The sequence below is a fragment of the Mobula birostris genome, chromosome X (assembly GCF_030028105.1).
Source record: "Mobula birostris isolate sMobBir1 chromosome X, sMobBir1.hap1, whole genome shotgun sequence".
NCBI classification, from domain to species: Eukaryota; Metazoa; Chordata; class Chondrichthyes; order Myliobatiformes; family Myliobatidae; genus Mobula; species Mobula birostris.
This window is the reverse complement of record NC_092402.1, coordinates 71,383,301-71,402,237: the sequence shown is the minus strand read 5'-3', so window position 1 is coordinate 71,402,237 and position 18,937 is coordinate 71,383,301. Positions and strand designations below refer to the sequence as shown.

General features: G+C 44.4%; 1 protein-coding gene across 4 annotated transcripts in view; it reads left to right on the top strand.

Annotated features, from left to right (window-relative positions):
- Nucleotides 1–1,037: 1,037 nt before the first annotated feature.
- The window catches only part of cdc27 (cell division cycle 27), a 121,919-nt gene continuing 104,019 nt past the window's right edge, over nucleotides 1,038–18,937 (top strand). For all 4 annotated transcript variants that reach the window (XM_072249281.1, XM_072249284.1, XM_072249282.1 and 1 more), the window contains exon 1: nucleotides 1,038–1,195. In XM_072249281.1, coding sequence (XP_072105382.1) covers nucleotides 1,166–1,195 — 30 coding nt within the window. In that variant the 5' untranslated portion in view covers nucleotides 1,038–1,165. The remainder of the gene's footprint in view (nucleotides 1,196–18,937) is intronic.

Sequence of the window (18,937 nt, the reverse complement as noted above, 5' to 3'; positions counted from 1 at the left end):
TTTGGAGAAACTTGAATGAGGAATAAGGCATCAGGATGATGGACCAAGTAATTCAACCTGGAATAAGAAACCTGAAAGAGATTTGTAAGTTGCTGAGCTTGTCCATTTCCACCCAAAGTTAAGGGCAAAAATGCCAAGGTACCAAGAGACACACACAAAATGCTGGAGGAACTCAGCAGGCCAGGCAGCATCTGTGGAAAAGAGTACGTTGACATTTCGGGCTTGGATTTCCAGCATCTTCAGATTTTCTCTTGTTTGTGTAAGGTACCAAGGAAACTGAATTTTGGAAGATTCCTGATCACTTATGGGTATATAATGATCTTGCTTCTCCAACATATATCCTAGTATATAAACATAAGGGCCAGTAACATCATGAAGGATCCCACTCACCCTGCTTGTGGACTGTTTGCCCTACTCCCATCAGGGTGGAGGCTACATTACAACTACGCTATAACCACCAAACTCTAAAACAATTACTTTCCCAAAGCAGTAAGGTTGATCAACACCTCCACCCACTAACCCACCACCAATACTTTATCATTTCCCGTCAAGAGTTACCTTATGCACAGATAATTAATACATGTTTATAAGCTATTTTATGTATTTATATTTATTGTATTTTTTATTTTCTTGGGGGTTTTTGTGTTGCATCAGATCCGAAGTAGCAATTATTGCGTTTTCCTCTACACTTATGTACTGGAAATGACATTGAACAATCTTGAATCGTGGAAGCTTCTTCACTCGCCCGTCGTCTGGTTCCTGTTGCCATTCCCGGGCCTCACTTACCATGTAACTATGCCACCATGTCACAAGACCTCTTCCTCGCTCTATACCTGCACATACGCTCCCGCCTCTACTCTTATAAAGTGTAAGCAATCACAACTGCTGCCAAACAGGCTTAAGTACTTTTAACTGCTTCCCAGCAATTGAACACCCGCAGAAAACAGAGGGGAAAAGCACATTCCAACTGTCGCGCTCGGCAATTTCCGGCTATACTCGGTAACTTTCGGCTACGTTCGGCTATTTCCGGCCACTCTCGGGTTCAGTCGCTGTCGTGTTGCCGGCCGTTGGGCTCCGGCAGCTGTTTAAATTTGAACCGACTCTGGCCTGCGTTGTGTGGGATGACAAAGTGTGTTGCTGGTTCTGTGTTTATTGAAAGTCGTTGATGATGACGGTCCTGCAGGAACCTGTTCAGGTAAAGTTTGTTGGGGCCTTCGGCGTGGTACTGTGACTGGTGGTGGTTTGCCCGCCTTGTCGGTTCCTTTTCTCCTCACAGGCCGCAGCTCTTCGTACACCGGTTCCCGGCCCATTTGCCGATACCAGCACTGGCATAGCGGTGAGGTGGCGGCCCAGTACTGCCGTCCGCCTGAGTACCAGAGCAGGACCGCGAAGGCCGCAGATGTGACACCAAGGAGTGTTACAGAATTGTGACTTCTGCTCCCCGGGAGGGGTTAGGAAGGGGGGGAATGTGAGCCTCTACGGTATGGTGGGGAATGTCAGATTCCCCTCCCCCGCCCACCTCGTTGACCCAGTATCACAAATCTCAGTTTAGGCAAGAAAATTACCCTCGTTGCACACACTCCTGCGCCCTACGTTTTCTCAATTATACATTAGGGGAAACCAGGAGCATTCTAAGATGAGTTACGGCAACTGTGCAATGCAGTCTTGCCTTGTTTTTGGAAAAGAACCTACTGCCTTTCATAAATGGATGATTCACGGAGTTGTGGAAAAGGGTCGTGCATTTGTTCTATAAATGGCTCAGGAAATTAAGTTCTGATCTAATACTGTTGAAGTGTATAAAATTAATAATTTTACCTGGCAATCTTTGTGTGATGTTTTGAGTAAGTGTAATGTTTGTTCCTTTCTTACCATCAGTTTAACATTGTTACTTTGAAAAGTTGTGCATTCAATCTGCATCCATTCTTGGACACAATCTGGGCTCTCTTTGGGAAGACTAAATTGCATGCCTTGATGTGCTTGTTTAGTTTGGCACAATATGTGGGCTGAAGGGCCTTTTCCTGTGCTGTACTGTTTCATAATCACTTATCTGACATTGGTGTGGCCACAGCTGGAGTTTTGTGTCTTAAGTTCTGGATATCAAAACCAGAGAAAGGATGTTAAGTATTTCAAAAGGGTGTGAAAGGGGTTTATATGGGTAGACTTGGGGGGGGGGGGGAGAGGGTGGGTAGAAAAGTTTGGAACTGAACATGTTGAGAGGAGGTCTGAAAATGGACAGTAGAAAGAGTAAAAGATAGTCCCAGTGGCAGAGATCAAGAATTTGAGAGGAATGGAGGTAATTGTCAAAAGAAGCAAAAGTGGCATGGGGATCTGTTATTTTGAATGGTTGGGGTGTGGAATGCACTGCCAGTCATCTTAACAGATCAAGTTCAAGTTTATCATCATTCGACTGTACATGTGTACTGCCAAATGAGACATGGTTCCTTTGGACCAAGGTGCATAATACTGTATCTAATGGGAACATTTTAGAATTTAGGTAATCAAAGAAAATGGATAGAGATGATATTAGTGAGTACTGTTAAAACAGACCTTAAGAGCTGTAGAGAAATATGATCCATCATAGAATTTACAAAAAAAAGAATATGTATCAAAGAGTGTATTGCATTGCAAATGGGAGATTTTTTTATGACAAGTCATATTAGTATGGAAAACTCTAACATTGAGCCTGAAAATAAATGATCAATGTCCCTAAACTTTGGAGGGGGTAGCTTTTGAGATGGCAGGTCCTATGGTTATCACCTTCATAACTTCTAATGGAAAATGTAACTTTACCATTTCAGAAGGAAGAGGAAACAACAGGAAGCTACCATCCTGTTAGCCCGGAATATGCTGGAATCTTTCATTTTTTTAAAAAAAAAGGTGACATTGAGACACCTTGAAAATACATGATGAGCAGAGTCAACATGGATTTTTGTTGAACTAGTTTAGTGGCAGTTGTAAAGCTGCTGCTTCTCAGTGCCAGAGACATGGGTTCAATCCTGACAGCAGCTGACCAAAAAAATGTGGCGTTTGCATGTTTTCTCTGAGAGTGTGTATGTTTTTTCTTGCTTTGGTTTTCTCTCATCTCCTAAATATGTGCAGATTGGTAGGTCATTTGGCTGCTGTACATTGCCCCTTGCATTAGTGAATGGTAGGTGTGACTGGGGGAAGAATAGCAAAAGGAGGGATTAAGGTTGGAGGTGGGCAGTTGATGGTTGGCATGGAATGATTTGTTTCTGTGGGGTATCTTTGCAAAACTGAGGATTTATCTAGTGTAGTAGTTGAGGGAGAGCCAGTAGATGTGCTTTTGCTTTTTGTTTTGAATGCTTTCAACGTAGTGTTACATAAGGGTTGATGAACAAGGTTAGAGAAGGTGGAATTCTAGGAGGTAACTTACTGTGTGGACAAGAGTAAGAATAAATAGATCTTTATTGGTTGACTGTTCCCTTTGAAACCTCTATGGTGGCTACACTGAGGACCAACAGGTTTTGGGATCAAAGTGTGCCATTTACTAAGTTTTTGATAGATCACAATCAGTTTGTTTGTTTTGGTATGCATCCTTGGTAACAGCCCATAGATCAAGTGTTCTGTTATGCAGCTGTTGGGGATGACAAGGACCATTGTGTCTTTTTCCAGACCTTGGCATATTGTCCACAGTGAGCTGGACAATGATCTTGCCTGTACCACAGCCAGCTTATGGGCAGTGTGCATTGGAAGCAAGACTTTTCTACACAGGTCAGCTCTTGATTGGGATGGTCCTATTCACTGTCAGTTAAGTGAGTTCTGGTGGTGAGGTTTTGCTGAATGCTTTGGATAATCTGCTTAGCAAATCACCCCGTGGGATTCCTTGTGTTCTTCAGAGCCTACAGAATCCTTGGTGCTGACCTGCTGCCGGATGATTGGTAGTCAGAAGTGTTTCCCTGCAGAAACTTTTCTATGACGGATACTACAGAAATGTCTAATTGAATAGAACATTGTGTGACAACAAGACTTAGCCCATCCTTTGCTTCACAAGGGACAGGTAGAACCTAAGCACATAAGTGATACATGGCGATTCCAGAGATGGCTTGATGCAGCAACACAGAAAGGGGGTTGTTACAATGAGGTCGTCTACTACTACTACTACGTCAACTCAGGCCTAGGGGGCCGGCGTCGTTCACCCAGCAGGACTAAAAACAAAACCTGTCAAAGGGCGGATGAACTCTTTGTGAGTCAACGACCACCTAATGTCTGTGTGAGGAGTGGCACGCCATACAGTCTTTCATTTTGTGCCTTGTAAGGCATAAGGCAAAGGCATAAATGAGGTCTATATTGAGTATTAATTTTCTTCTGGAGACTTGTCCATGATGTCCTGTTGGATAGGCTTCGTGTTGGATTTCCAAACTAAAAGATGTTGCAGACTGCAGTCCAGAAGTACATTACTGGTCACATTTACATCACCTAGAGCATCTTGCATCTGGTGAATGGAAAGAGAGCAGCATCTTTTTTTTTTTTGCTGTCCATTCCAGACACTTCATGCCAGCTCCTCTGAGCCACATTTCTAGCAGCTTCAAGTAAGTAGTCAGACGACATGGTAAAGAGCCATTTGCTCAAGCACAAGGGTGAAATCTTCCTGTGGTTAACTTTGGCCCCGTTACTATCTCAAATGGTTGCAGGCGCTCATGAACCTGCGACCCAACCATGGGTCTGAGCAGAAAGTGGTGAATTTGTCGATGTGACTTGCATTACTGCCCCTCTTATGCCCACATTCTTCCTGATGGATTCAGCAAAATATTCTGTTTAAAAAAAAACACAAAATGGAAATTAACTGACTGAAGACCTAATAGCAAAATTTCTGTTCCTTATGCTTTAATTTGGACTGCATTTATGAAGTCTGTGTAGAGTGTTTGTATCTAATTCCTCATTCTCTCTATAAAGCCCATTTTTGGATAGTATATCTTGTGACACTGTGGGAAGCAATGGAAGGAATTGCTGTGGACCTGGCAAGAATCTTTGTATTTTTCTTGGCCTGTGAGTTGATGGAACGTGGTTAATATTATGCCCTTTTATTTAAAAAAATGGCTGCAGTGACAAACCAGGGGACTCTTGGCTGGTTAGCCAAACATTAGTGATGGTTAAGTTGCTGAAGTGAACACTGAAAGATGGGATCTACCAGAATTCAGCAATTCTCCTGAGGGATAGTGGGCATAGTTTTGTCTGTGCTGAATATTTCACAAATTGGACTGATTGTTTTAAAGAGTTGACAAAGAGGATTGATGAGGACCGGGCAGTAGACATTGTCTGTTTGGACTAGGCTTCTAACAAGGTCTCACATCGGAGACTGGTCCAGAAAGTAAGATCACATGGGATCCAGGGTGAGCTACCCAATTGAATTGGAGATCAAGAATCAGGGGTGGTAATGGATGGTTGCTTTTCAGACGAGACCTGTGACCAGTGGTGTACCTCAGGGATTGCTGTTGTGTCCTCTGTTTGTCACCTATATTCTCATCCATATAGTGAATGCAATTGGCATGTTTAAGCAAGAGTGAATGACATGAAATTGATAGTACAATGGACAGTAAAGAATTACATAAATTGCTGGAAGAACTCAGCAGGCCAGGCAGCATCTGTGGAGAAGAGTAAACAGTCAACATTTTGGGCTGAGGCCCTTCATCAGGACTGGAAAAGAAGAGGTTAGAGTAAGAAGTTGGGGGGAGGGGAGGAAGAATTACAAGGTGATGGGTGAAACCAGGGGAGGGATGAAGTAAGGAGCTAGGAAATTGATTGGTGAAAGAGATGAAGAGCTGGAGAAGGGGGAAATCTGATGGGAAAGGACAGAAGACCATGCAAGTAAGGGAAGGGGGGGGGAGCAGCAGCAGAAGAAGGTGATGGGCAGGTAAGGAGAGAAGGGGAATGGGGAATAATGAGGGAGAGGGGTTGGAGGGGGGTGCATTACTGGAAATTTGAGAAATCGATGTTCATGCCATCAGGTTGGAAGCTACCCAGACAGAAAATAAGGTATTGTTTCTCTGACCTGAGTGTGGCCTCAGTGGTAGAGGAGACCATGGACTAACATGTTGGAATGGGAAGTGGAATTAAAATGGGTAGCCGAAGATGCTTGGCAAAGTGGTTTTGCAGCCTACGTTGGGTCTCACTGATGTACAGGAGGCTGCACCAGACACTGTAGATGACCCCAGCAGACTCAGGTGAAGTGTTGCCTCACCTGGAAGGACTGTTTGGGGCCTTGAATGCTCGTGAGGGAGGAGGTGTAAGGGCAGGTGTGGCACTTGCTCTGCTTGCAAGGGTAAGTGTCCAAGGCAGCCTTTCTCAACCTTTTTGCCTTGGAGGAACCCTTGAAATAATTTTCAGGTGTCTGGGAACCCCTGCATTAAAAATTATTATACTAGAGCTCAAAGTACATCAGCATAATCAGTAAGTTGTAGATCTACTAATCCAAAAATAATTCTCAATGTTCTTTTGAGTAGAGAATGAATTTTAGCCACCCTTGGAAAAAAAAAGGTAGTTAAATTGAGCTTGCCTTTCTTGAAATTAATTTTTCCCTTTCATAAACTTTAAAAACTCGTAAGGCAAACATAATAAGTTTCTGTTAAAAAAACTGGCTTAAGGCAAAATGGGATTTAATTTTTCTAAAGGTAGGCTTGGTAATTTAATTAAATTAAAATTGTCTGGTTATAAATTGATATTAAATAATGCTGTTTACAACGTGAAAATTTATTGACAATGTTGAAAAGTAAAGCCACTGAAAACCGTAAGCCCAAGACACAATTTTACACAGGACTTGGAGAAAACATTTTCTTACTAAGTGACATGGTCAGGTTTAAATATAGGCCTAGCTTGTGAAACCTGTGCTTGTTTTTTTTTTTTTTTTTGCTGCTAACCAAATACTGAATTCTGGGTCGAACTTGAGATAAGCACATATGGATTTCACCTTCATCTGAAATGAGATGATTTCTATCCTTGCTCTTGATGCTTGTTAAACAAGAAAAAGCTTGCTCACACGTGTAAGAAGTTGAAGACTGCAGCAAAATGTTCATTGCTTTCCTATGAATGGCAGAATACTGTTCCTTCACAGAAATCCAGAACTTGTCCAGGGGCAGGTCAGTAAATCTCCTCTTGACTGCAGCTCCTGAAGTTCTTCCTCTTCTCTCAAAGTCAGGATATCGGGCTGAGCAGAAGATTCAGAGAAGGAGCCCCTTACCCAGTCTCTCACTTGTGTTGAAAACTACTATTCAGTTTTGTTCTGCAGTTCTTCCAGGTGGTTTTCAATAAGACTCGAGACTTTCTGATATCTTTCCTCACGCCCAAGCAGCAGTGGAAACATTTCAAGATTTTCTTTTGCAATATGATTTTGCCAAAGATTGTTTCCTTTTAAATCCAAGAATCTTGTCATTGAAGTCAAAACATTTTCTCCAGGGCCTTGCAGAGACCTGTTCAACTGGTTCATGTGATGAAAAATGGCTGTTAAGTAGGCTAATTTCTGCAGCCATTCTTCATCTTCAAAGCACTCAGTAAAATCTGGCATACTTTTTTTTAAAAGTACTCCTGCAATTCACCTTTAAGTTCAAACACCCTGTTGAGAACTCTTCCATCGGATTTCTGTACGTAGCGGGAGATTCGCCTCCTCTCTGTCATGTCAAAAACTGAGAATGAACTCAACCAAATAAATACGGTCCTACTGTGCACTGCCATACTGGGCTGAGAGACCTCGATGAAAGATTGTTAACAGCTGCTCAGTCACTGCCCACCACTGCAAGCGCTTGCACGCAAGTTGCGCGAAGTTTGAAGAACAATGTTTATTTTTATTTTTTTTAGCCATGATTTTTCAAGGAATCCTGGTTGAGAAGCCCTGATCTAAGAATATGCCAGGATCCAGATCAACTGTGGAAATTGGTCAAAGGAATAGCAGGTGGAATTAAACTCAGACAAGTATTAAGTGATGCACTTTGAGAAATTAAATCGGGGCAGGATTCATACAATGAATGACAGGGCCTTTGGGAGTGTTGTAGAACAGAAACTTTGGGAATGATGTGGTTAAGCTAGAAGATTCACAAGGGATCGAGTTGCAGGAGAGATTACTGAGGTCTTATAAGGCCTCCCTTGGAGTATTGTGAGCATTTTTGGGCCCCTTATCTAAGAAAGGATGTGCTGACATTGGAGAGGGTCCAGAGGAGGTGCACACGAATGATTCCGGGAATGAAGTATGGGGAGCAATTGATGGCTCTGGACCTTTACTCGCTGGAATTTAGTAGAATGGCCGGGTGGGGGGGGGGGGAAATCTCATTCAAACCTATCAAATGTTGAAAGGCCTTGATAGAGTGGATGTGGAGAGGATGTTTCCAATGGTGGGGGAGTCGAGGACCAGAGGGCGCAGCCTCAAAATAGAATGGAGATGAAGAGTTTCTTTACCCAGAAGGTGGTGAATTTATGGAGTTTGCTGCCATAGGCAGCTATGGAAGCCAATTCATTGAGTATATCTAAGGCAGAGGTTGATGGTCTCTTGATTAGTCAGGGTGTGAAAAGTTATGGAGAGAAGGCAGGAAATTGGAGTTCAGAGAGAAATGGATCAACCATGATGAAATGGCAGGGCAGACTCTATGGGACAAACGGCCAAATTCTGCTCCTACGTCTTGTGGCTTTTTGTTTTCCCTGAAGTAGGCAAGGCTTGAGGAGTGACCTTAAGAAGGTTTCTAAAATCATGAGAGGTATAAATAAGATGGATGGTCGCCATTTTGTCCCCCAGAGTAAGGGATCTTAAAACCAGGGGGCATGGGTTTAAGTTGGGAGACCCGAGGGGCAAGTTTTTCACACAATCGTGGTTAAATGGAGCAAGTTACCACAGGATGTGGTAGTGGTAAATACAGTTACAGTGTTTGAACAATATTTAGAAAGGTATAGGGAAAGAAATGGTTGAGAGGGATATGGGCCAAATGTAGGCAAATAGGGCTAGCTCAGGAGGACAACTTGGTCAATGTCGATAATTGATGCCATATGGCCTGCTTCTTGTGCTGTATAACTTTAACTATGTCTGGTTTAAGATGGTGATGGTGAAGCTGAGCAACTACTTGCTGGCAGGAAACAAAATGAAATATTAATAACTACTTTAATTTCATTTTTTTCCTCTAGTAAGTGGTTACTGCAATGGATAGCCTGCAACTTTTTTTGTGGAGTTGAGTTTTTGAATTGCCTGTACAACCTGGCATTTTTGTGGTGTGAGCTGAAGTCTCAAAGGTGCAGGACAGTTGTGAAGTGTGTATGGTTTGAATCAAGGGGGCTGGGCCTGTGAGTCAGGAACAGCCTGAGGTTTGGCCATAGTTGGAGCAGACATGGAGGTGATTCGATGTGGCAGTCAAGACAGTGGGGCCAGAGAGCGAAGAAAAAAAATGAGGTTTGATCGATTTAAGTTCTGGACCGAATTGGGAAGGTTGGGTGCAGGGGCGAATTGAGGTGATGGGACCAGGCCCAAGAGCATTTCAAAGCAGCAGGGCTCAGGTCCGATGGCATGGCGTGAGGTTTGGTTGATTTGAATGCTAGGCCAGATTGAAAGGTCAGGGTGTCGGGGCCAGAGGTGAGGTACAGGCCAGTGCAGCTTGCTGCTTCGTGAGGTTGACTCGTCTCTGCACTGACCTAAGACTACAGTGACTGATTTTGTGGCTATAGGTACGCTTTTGTGAACTTCAGTTGTTAGCTTGCTTTTGATGGTTGTACAATTTGTTCTTTTTCTGCACATTGGGTGTTTGATGGCCATTTTTTTAATGGGTTCTATTGGATTTCTTTGTTTTGTGACTGCCTGTAAGGTGATGAATCTCAAGGTTGCATGAAGTACAGGTTTCCCCCATTATCCGAAGGTAGAGCGTTCCTATAAAACCTTTCATAAGCCGGAATGTCATAAAGTGAATAAGCAATTACCATTTATTTATATGGGGAAAAATTGAGTGCTCCCAGACCCAAAAAATAACCTACAAAATCATGCCAAATAACACATAAAACCTAAAATAACAGTAACATATAGTAAAAGCAGGAATGATATGATTAATACATAGCCAATATAAGGTAGAAATACTTTTCTGCAGCACTGTCTAGCGCAATGAAAATCTCGTGGAAGCACTCTCGGAGAAACACTCTCCAGTAACCTTTAAGCTATGAAGCTGCCAGATCATACCAAATAACACAAAAATACACAGCCTATATAAAGTAGAAATAATGTATGTACCGTGTAGCTTCACCTACCGGACTCGGGAAGACTCCAATAAATTGCAGTTTTGTCACAGTTAAACATTTATATGAATAAGCACCTGATGCAATTGCCAATCGCCCCTGATCTGGGCCAACATTTATGTGCCGGGCGGCACCTATTTAATTAGCTTGTTGATTTTGACTTTTTTCTTATTCTTGTAAGCAGAGCAAATGCTACACCTGTCCTGACACCACCTCCCTCACTACAATTCAGGGCCCTAAAGAGTCCTTCCAGGTGAGGCGACACTTCACCTGTGAGTCAAAGATGTGCTGGGTGCGTTCTGACTACCACTGCATTCTTCGCGGCAACGTATCGGTCCGCGGCCCAGAGGTTGGGGACCACTGCTTAAACTATGGAGCTGCCCTCGCCTCAGAAACCGATCAAACCACCAATGACGACCTTTTAAATTCCACTTTCGCAACACTTTCATCACCATCGTTCAGTGCTTTCTGTTTCAGCTTATTAAAAAGACTGACTGATTTCTCCTTAAGTATAAGAAAACTTAACGGAACACCACGTTTTGTACACCCATCAATCCACTCAAGCACTAGACTTTCCATTTAATCCATTATTGGATGCCGACTAAGTGAGACCACTTTGCTACGAGCAGAACCAACAGTAACATCGGCAGCTTTCAAAATTCTTTCTCTCTGCGTATAAATAGTGCGAATGGTGGGCGCAGGCAAGTTCAACGCGCGGACAATGTCCTCACTTCATTCACCACGATTGAAACACTTAATTATGTCTAGTTTTACGCTAAGTGTAACACCCTTACGAGCTCTTTTAGGCTTTTCCGATACCTTTGAACTCATCTTGCAAATTGATGCACAAAATAAATCAAGATAAAGCATGTGTTTAAGCAATGTCAGCTCGAATGCAGTTCCGGGGGAGGAGCATGGCTGTTCGGGCGCGTGCTGCCTTTTTTCGTAACAGTGAAAGCACCTTCTGTTAGCGAAAACAGGTAACAAATGTAGGTCTTTCGTAACAGCGAGGTGTCGTAAAGCAAATGTTCGGAAAACGGGGGCCACCTGTATACATTCAGATCCTGCTTAACACTGAGGATGTGTTCCTCTGAGATGGAGCACTGTGTAAATCAGAAGTATGTGGGGTCATTATAACATTATGTAAATAGATATGTGTACCTAATTAAAAATAAATCAAACCTGTGATTTATGATGTATTATCTTATGTATACACTAATGCATGGAGTAACAAACATGCAGATAGGCCTAACCTGTACATCAGTGGAGCAGCAACACATCATAGCAGCAGTGGAGGGAAGTGGATGGTGGTTACATCTCAGAGGAGAGACCAGACTCTGTGTCCTCCTCTAACTTTGGTTTCTTTAAGTAGGCGTTGAGATTTGACAGCTTAAGTTTACCCTTATGAAGCGGTTCTTGGTATCAGGAAATCATGTCAAGAACACCTCTCTTTGCCTTATTGCTTCACTCCCCATCAGGGTCATTACTGATGAACTGGTCCATGATTTTTGTGATTGTGGTGGTAGTGCTGAGGAATTTTGTGTTTGAGATTTCTTGCTGGTGTTTCCTCTTCTCCATCTGATCTGTTCTTTTGTATTGACCAGTATAGAAATATTTGCAGGTCCTCAATAGGACCAGCTGCTGAGTCATGCTTTGGATCATGGAGCTCTCCAGTGAACTATTTGGGAAAGAAGTGTGTGAGCATGTCCCATTCCGGTCCACAAAGCATATTGTTCATTCTCTCAGGTCCTCCCTTTTGTAATTGTTATTCCTGGGATTGTTGCTGATTCCATTGTTGAGTCTGTTGAAGCTGTTAGAAATTATGAGCTTCCACAAATATCCCTGCATGTATTATTGTCCCTTTTCTTAGGGACATTGCTGTCACAGACTCCTTCTTTATCAATTTCCAAGGTTATGAATACATCCTTGTCTCGTTTTTTCCCTGGTCCTGACTGCTCATTATAAAGAAAACATCCTTTCAAATGGTCCTGACTGTATTTCTCGAGCCCACAGCCCAACCAAGTTATCACAGTCCCTCTTTATGTACCTTCAGTCAGAGCCAGCTGTGATGACATCTTAATTGTTCGCAGCCTTTAAGGTTGGGCTTGAACAATAGTGGTCGTTTATCCATAATGAAAAAGGCAAAAGCAGTTCAATCAAAAAGTATAGACAGTGTAGTGTAGTGTGGAGTATCTGGAATACGGATCTATACTAGCACCAAGCAACCGATGTGTATGTTGTGTGAAAGAGCTTTTTCAAACGAGGCAATGAAACCATCCAGGCTCCTTGAACATTTGAAGAGAATGCACATTGATAAAGCAAACAAGAACTTGGCTTATTTTCAGTCAATTTGTGAAAATTTTCAGAAGTCAGCAGTCTAAATAATTAAAGCAATTCCGCTCAGTGACAACTCTGTTCAAAAATGAATAGGTGAAATGTCTGAGAATATGGAAGACACGTTGTACAACATAGATTGGACAACAGAATTTGCACTGCAGTTGGATGAGTCAACTTTGCCAGGCAACGAATCTTTGCTTCTTGGTTACGTTTGCTTCATAAGAGATGAAAGCATGTTTCAAGAATTGTTATTTGCAAAGGAACTAGAAACAGACACGAAGGGCGAGTCAATAGTTCAAGTTGTTGGGTCATCAGGCTCATGAACCAGAGGGGATAACTTCATTTGGCCCAACACCGAACTGTTCCCACAACCTATGGACTCACTTTCAAGGACTCTTCATCTCATGTTATCGATATTTATTGCTTGTTTGTTATTATTTTTCTCTTTATTTTAACAGTTTATTGTCTATTGCATATTGGTTGTGTTTGTTGGGTATGTTTTTTGTATTTACTGTGAATGGTTGCAAGAAAATGAATCGCGGGGGTTTATATGCTGACATGTATGTACTTAGATAATAAATTTATTAATTTTTTTTCAATCAGAAGGATAGTCTGCTCCCCAACATTCTTGCTTGTGCAACAGATGTGACACCATCAGTGACAGGACTCCACCATGGGGTTATTACTTTCTTGAAAAAAGTTATACCCAACATATTTACTGTATATTTTAACATCTTGTCGCAAAAAAAAAGTCATTGGCTGCACAAATAATTAAATGTTGTGCTGTTGTGACTCCTGTCTCCCCTTCCCCCACCACCACTCCGCAGCCCCGTCTTCCTCAGATCCCACCGTCAACTCCTGGGCCCTCGGAGGCTCCATCTTCCTCTCACCCCAACCCTCCCCTCTCCACTGACACCCCCAGCCTCTTCTCCCCCCCCACCCCCCCCCGATCCCAGCTCTCATCCGTGCCGGGTCTTTACCAGCCCCTCCGACCTTCAACTGTCGGAGGCAGAACACTCTGTTCTCAGTAAGGGCCTCACGTTTGTCCCCCTTCGCCCACACCTCAGCGAGTTCCGTGTTCACCATGATGCGGAACTTTTCTTCCGCCGTCTCCGAGCCTACTTTGGCAAGGACTCTTCCACCCCCACTGAAGACCCCTTCTCCCGTCTTCAACCCTCCTCTTCTTCATGGACACCCCGCTCTGGTCTTCTGCCTGCTCTGGATCTCTTTATCGCTAATTGCCGACGGGACATCAACCGTCTCGACTTCACCGCACCTTGTCCCCATTCCAACCTCACTCCTTCCGAACGCTCTGCTCTCCACTCCCTCCGCACTAATCCTAACCTTATTATTAAACCCGCCGATAAGGGGGGTGCTGTTGTAGTCTGGCGTACTGACCTCTACCTTGCCGAGGCACAGCAACAACTTGCGGATACCTCCTCTTATTTACCCCTCGATCGTGACCCCACTAAGGAGCACCAGGCCATTGTCTCCCACACCATCACCGACTTTATCTGCTCAGGGGATCTCCCATCCACTGCTACCAACCTTATAGTTCCCACACCCCGCACTTCCCGTTTCTACCTCCTACCCAAGATCCACAAACCTGCCTGTCCTGGCCGACCTATTGTCTCAGCTTGCTCCTGCCCCACCGAACTCATTTCTGCAAACCTCGACACTGTTTTATCACCCCTTGTTCAATCCCTTCCGACCTATGTTCGTGACACTTCTCGTGCTCTTAAACTTTTCGATGATTTTAAGTTCCCTGGCCCCCACCGCTTTATTTTCACCATGGATGTCCAGTCCTTATATACTTCCATCCCCCATCAGGAAGGTCTTAAAGCTCTATGCTTCTTTTTGGATTCCAGACCTAATCAGTTCCCCTCTACCACCACTCTGCTCCGTCTAGCGGAATTAGTCCTTACTCTTAATAATTTCTCCTTTGGCTCCTCCCACTTCCTCCAAACTAAAGGTGTAGCTATGGGCACCCGTATGGGCCCTAGCTATGCATGCCTTTTTGTTGGGTTTGTGGAACAATCTATGTTCCGTGCCTATTCTGGTATCTGTTCCCCACTTTTCCTTCATTACATCGATGACTGCATTGGCGCTGCTTCCTGCACGCATGCAGAACTCGTTGACTTTATTAACTTTGCCTCCAACTTTCACCCTGCCCTCAAGTTTACCTGGTCCATTCCCGAAACCTCCCTCCCCTTTCTAGATCTTTCTGTCTCTGTCTCTGGAGACAGCTTATCCACTGATGTCTACTATAAGCCTACTGACTCTCACAGCTATCTGGACTATTCCTCTTCTCACCCTGTCTCTTGCAAAAACGCCATCCCCTTCTTGCAATTCCTCCGTCTCCGCCGCATCTGCTCTCAGGATGAGGCTTTTCATTCTAGGACGAGGGAGATGTCTTCCTTTTTTAAAGAAAGGGGCTTCTCTTCCTCCACTATCAACTCTGCTCTTAAACGCATCTCCCCCATTTCACGTACATCTGCTCTCACTCCATCCTCCCGCCACCCCACTAGGAATAGGGTTCCCCTGGTCCTCACCTACCACCCCACCAGCCTCCGGGTCCAACATATTATTCTCCATAACTTCCGTCACCTCCAACGGGATCCCACCACTAAGCACATCTTTCCCTCCCCCCCCCCCCCGCCCCCGCATTCCGCAGGGATCGCTCCCTACACAACTCCCTTGTCCATTCGTCCCTCCCATCCCTCCCCACTGATCTCCCTCCTGGCACTTATCCGTGTAAGCGGAACAAGCGCTACACATGCCCTTACACTTCCTCCCTTACCACCATTTGGGGCCCCAAACAGTCCTTCCAGGTGAGGCTACACTTCACCTGTGAGTCGGCTGGGGTGATATACTGCGTCCGGTGCTCCCAATGTGGCCTTTTATATATTGGCGAGACCCGACGCAGACTGGGAGACCGCTTTGCTGAACATCTACGCTCTGTCCGCCAGAGAAAGCAGGATCTCCCAGTGGCCACACATTTTAATTCCACATCCCATTCCCATTCTGACATGTCCATCCACGGCCTCCTCTACTGTAAAGATGAAGCCACATTCAGGTTGGAGGAACAACACCTATATTCCATCTGGGTAGCCTCCAACCTGATGGCATGAACATCGACTTCTCTAACTTCCGCTAAGGCCCCACCTCCCCCTCGTATCCCATCTGTTACTCATTTTTATGCACACATTCTTTCTCTCACTCTCCTTTTTCTCCCTCTGTCCCTCTGAATATACCTCTTGCCCATCCTCTGGGTCCCCCCTCCCCCCCCCCGGTCTTTCTTCCCGGACCTCCTGTCCCATGATCCTCTCGTATCCCCTTTTGCCTATCACCTGTCCAGCTCTTGGCTCTATCCCTCTCCCTCCTGTCTTCTCCTATCATTTTGGATCTCCCCCTCCCCCTCCAACTTTCAAATCCCTTACTCACTCTTCCTTCAGTTAGTCCTGACGAAGGGTCTCGGCCTGAAACGTCGACTGCACCTCTTCCTACAGATGCTGCCTGGCCTGCTGCGTTCACCAGCAACTTTGATGTGTGTTGCTTGAATTTCCAGCATTTGCAGAATTCCTGTTGTTTGTAATTAAATACTGTTATCAGATCGGTAAATAAATTCAAGTTCCATGCTCTCAGTTCTCGACTATTTCTAGTGCTCTGTATTGAGAATGTTGAACAGTTTGAATGCCTGCTGTTGCACGCAGAAGTCAGATGGCTCTTAAAACCCTGAGGTGCTTTTTGAAACGATGATGCAGTTCTTTGAAGAGTTGAATGCTTCTGTGGATTGTCACCTTGTCGCGATGGAGAAGCTTGTGTGGTCCTGAGATCCCGAGAGCAATGCCGTCTGGAGCTATGCTCCTGGTAGGGTCACCCATGACGGTAAGGTAGAGGGTGAGGTCCCTGATAAAGAACAATCCACCAAAACCTCAACGGTGGAACAGGTGGACGAAGTTACTTTGAACTTGAAGGTGTGAAGGTGGGTGAAGGCTGCAACAAATCCATCAGCTCCAATCGTCGTGGTTTCCATGCCATTGGAATCAGTTGGTTGATTTGTGAAGTATCGTGTGCTTCTTGGAGTACAACATCAAGTACATGTTAAACAAATACACACACAGGCATCTTCACTCTGTGGGTCACTTCAGGTCTTTTGGTGATCGGGGGAGGGTGACAGGAGCAGACAATGTTATGGCTGGAGGCTCCCAGTCAAGAATAGGCACGGAAGTGGTGAATACTTGATTCAGTCGCTCAACTTCTGGACAGAAGCAGGAAAGTTGTTCGGTAGCAGTATTCACGTCTGAGCAGCCCTATTTAGGATCCACTCTGCTCACCTTGAACTGGGAAGGTGGCTTAAAAATAGTCTGCTTCACCCCATCCTGTCTGGAAAGCTGCGTCCAGAGGGATCACCATTGTGCGGTTGAAAAACATTGAGAAGTGAAACTATGAAATTTGGAACCTAGAATATATGAACTCTATGGATAACCCAAACTCAGACTGACCAGAGAGGAGCCCGGGTACTCCAAAAATTCAGCTTTGACATTGTTGCTCTGAGTGAGACCCGCAGAGCTGGAGAAGGGCAACTAAAGGAAGAGCAAGGTCAATACACTTTTTTTCTGGAAAGGACTTGATCCTGAACAAGCGAGGATCCATGGAGTAGGTTTTGCCATCCGAAACAGCCTACTTCAGAAGCTGACAGAGCAACCACTGGGCATCAGTGAATGTCTCATGACTCTGTGAATCCAGCTTGTCAAGAACCAACACGCCATCATCACCAGCGCCTATGCTCCAACTCTGGACGCTGAAGATGAAGTAAAGATGAACTTCTACGCCCAACTTGACGACGTCCTTTCCTCTGTTCCCAACATCATTCTCTTGGGAGACTTCAATGCCAGAGTCGGAAAAGATCATAGGCAGCAAGGAAGGCGTTGGCAAGGTCAATGCCAATAGAACATTCCTCACCAAATGTGCTGAACACAACCTGGTGATTACAAACACCCTATTTCGCCAGAAAAACAGGCACGAAGTCTCCTGGCAGCATCCACGCTCCAAACACTGGCGCCTCATCGACTACATCATCGTACAAGATGTACTGATAACAAGAGCTGTTACTGGTGCTGACAAGTGCTGGACAAACCATCGACTCATTTCGTCCACCATGAGAATGAAGATTCGGCCCAAAAGGAAACACTAAAATCAGAACACCTATTAAGAAATTCAATGGTGACATCCTTCAAGACATCAACCACGTACAGAAATTCCAACAAAATCTTCAAGAATAACTGCCTCAACAAATCCCACCATCTGTAGAAGAACACTGGAATCAATTGAAGAACACTCCTGCAAAGAGACAATTGGGATCAAGACGAAAAAACATCAGGATTGGTTCGATGATAACAATAAACTACTCCAACAACTCATCGATGAAAAGAGAAAAGCTTTCATCACCTTACAAAATGACCAACAATCGGCTACCAAAAGGAAACACTATCAGGAATGCAAGACTGCAGTCCAGAAGAGCACCCAAAACCTGAAAAACCAATGGTGGAGGAAGAAAGCTCAGGAAATCCAACAACTAGCAGACGGCAACGACACTCGAGGCTTTTTCAACGCAACTAAAGCTATTTTTGGCCCATCCACTCACCGTCAAGCCCCTCTCAAAAGCAAAGATGGTTCAACCATCCTGAAGAGCAATGCTGACATCAATTCTAGATGGAGGGAGCACTTTGAAGATCTTATAAATCAAACCGTCTCACTTATCAGGAATGTGATTAACAACATTCCAAAACAGCCCGTTGACGACTCCCGAAGCAAAATACCAACACTTGAAGTCAAGGAAGCCATCAAAACCTTGAAAAACAACAAGGCCGCTGGACTCGATGGAATACCAGCCGAGGTCTACAAAATTGGAGGTAACCCGCTTCATTACCAACTGCATCAACTTCTCATCAAGATCTGGATAAATGAAGATGCACCAGCAGACTTTAGAGACTGAGCAATCGTTATCATCTACAAAAGGAAAGGCGATCAATTTGAATGCGGAAACTGTTGTGGAATTTCCCTGTTGGCAACAGCAAGAAAGATCCTCACCTGCATCATGAACAACTGGCTCAAGCCTTTGGCTGAGCAAGATCTTCCTGGAGATCCAAGCCGGTTTTAGACCATCACGTGGAGCAATCGACATGATCTTCACAAAGTGACAACTACAACAAAAATGTTGTGTACAAAAGTTGAAGTTGTTCATGGCATTCATCGACCTCACTGAAGCCTTTGACTCAGTATCTAGGGAACTCCTATGGGATGTCCTGTCCACCTATGGATACCTTGAAAAGTACATTTGAATCCTGAGGTTCCTCCATGAAGGCATGCTTGCCACAATCATGGT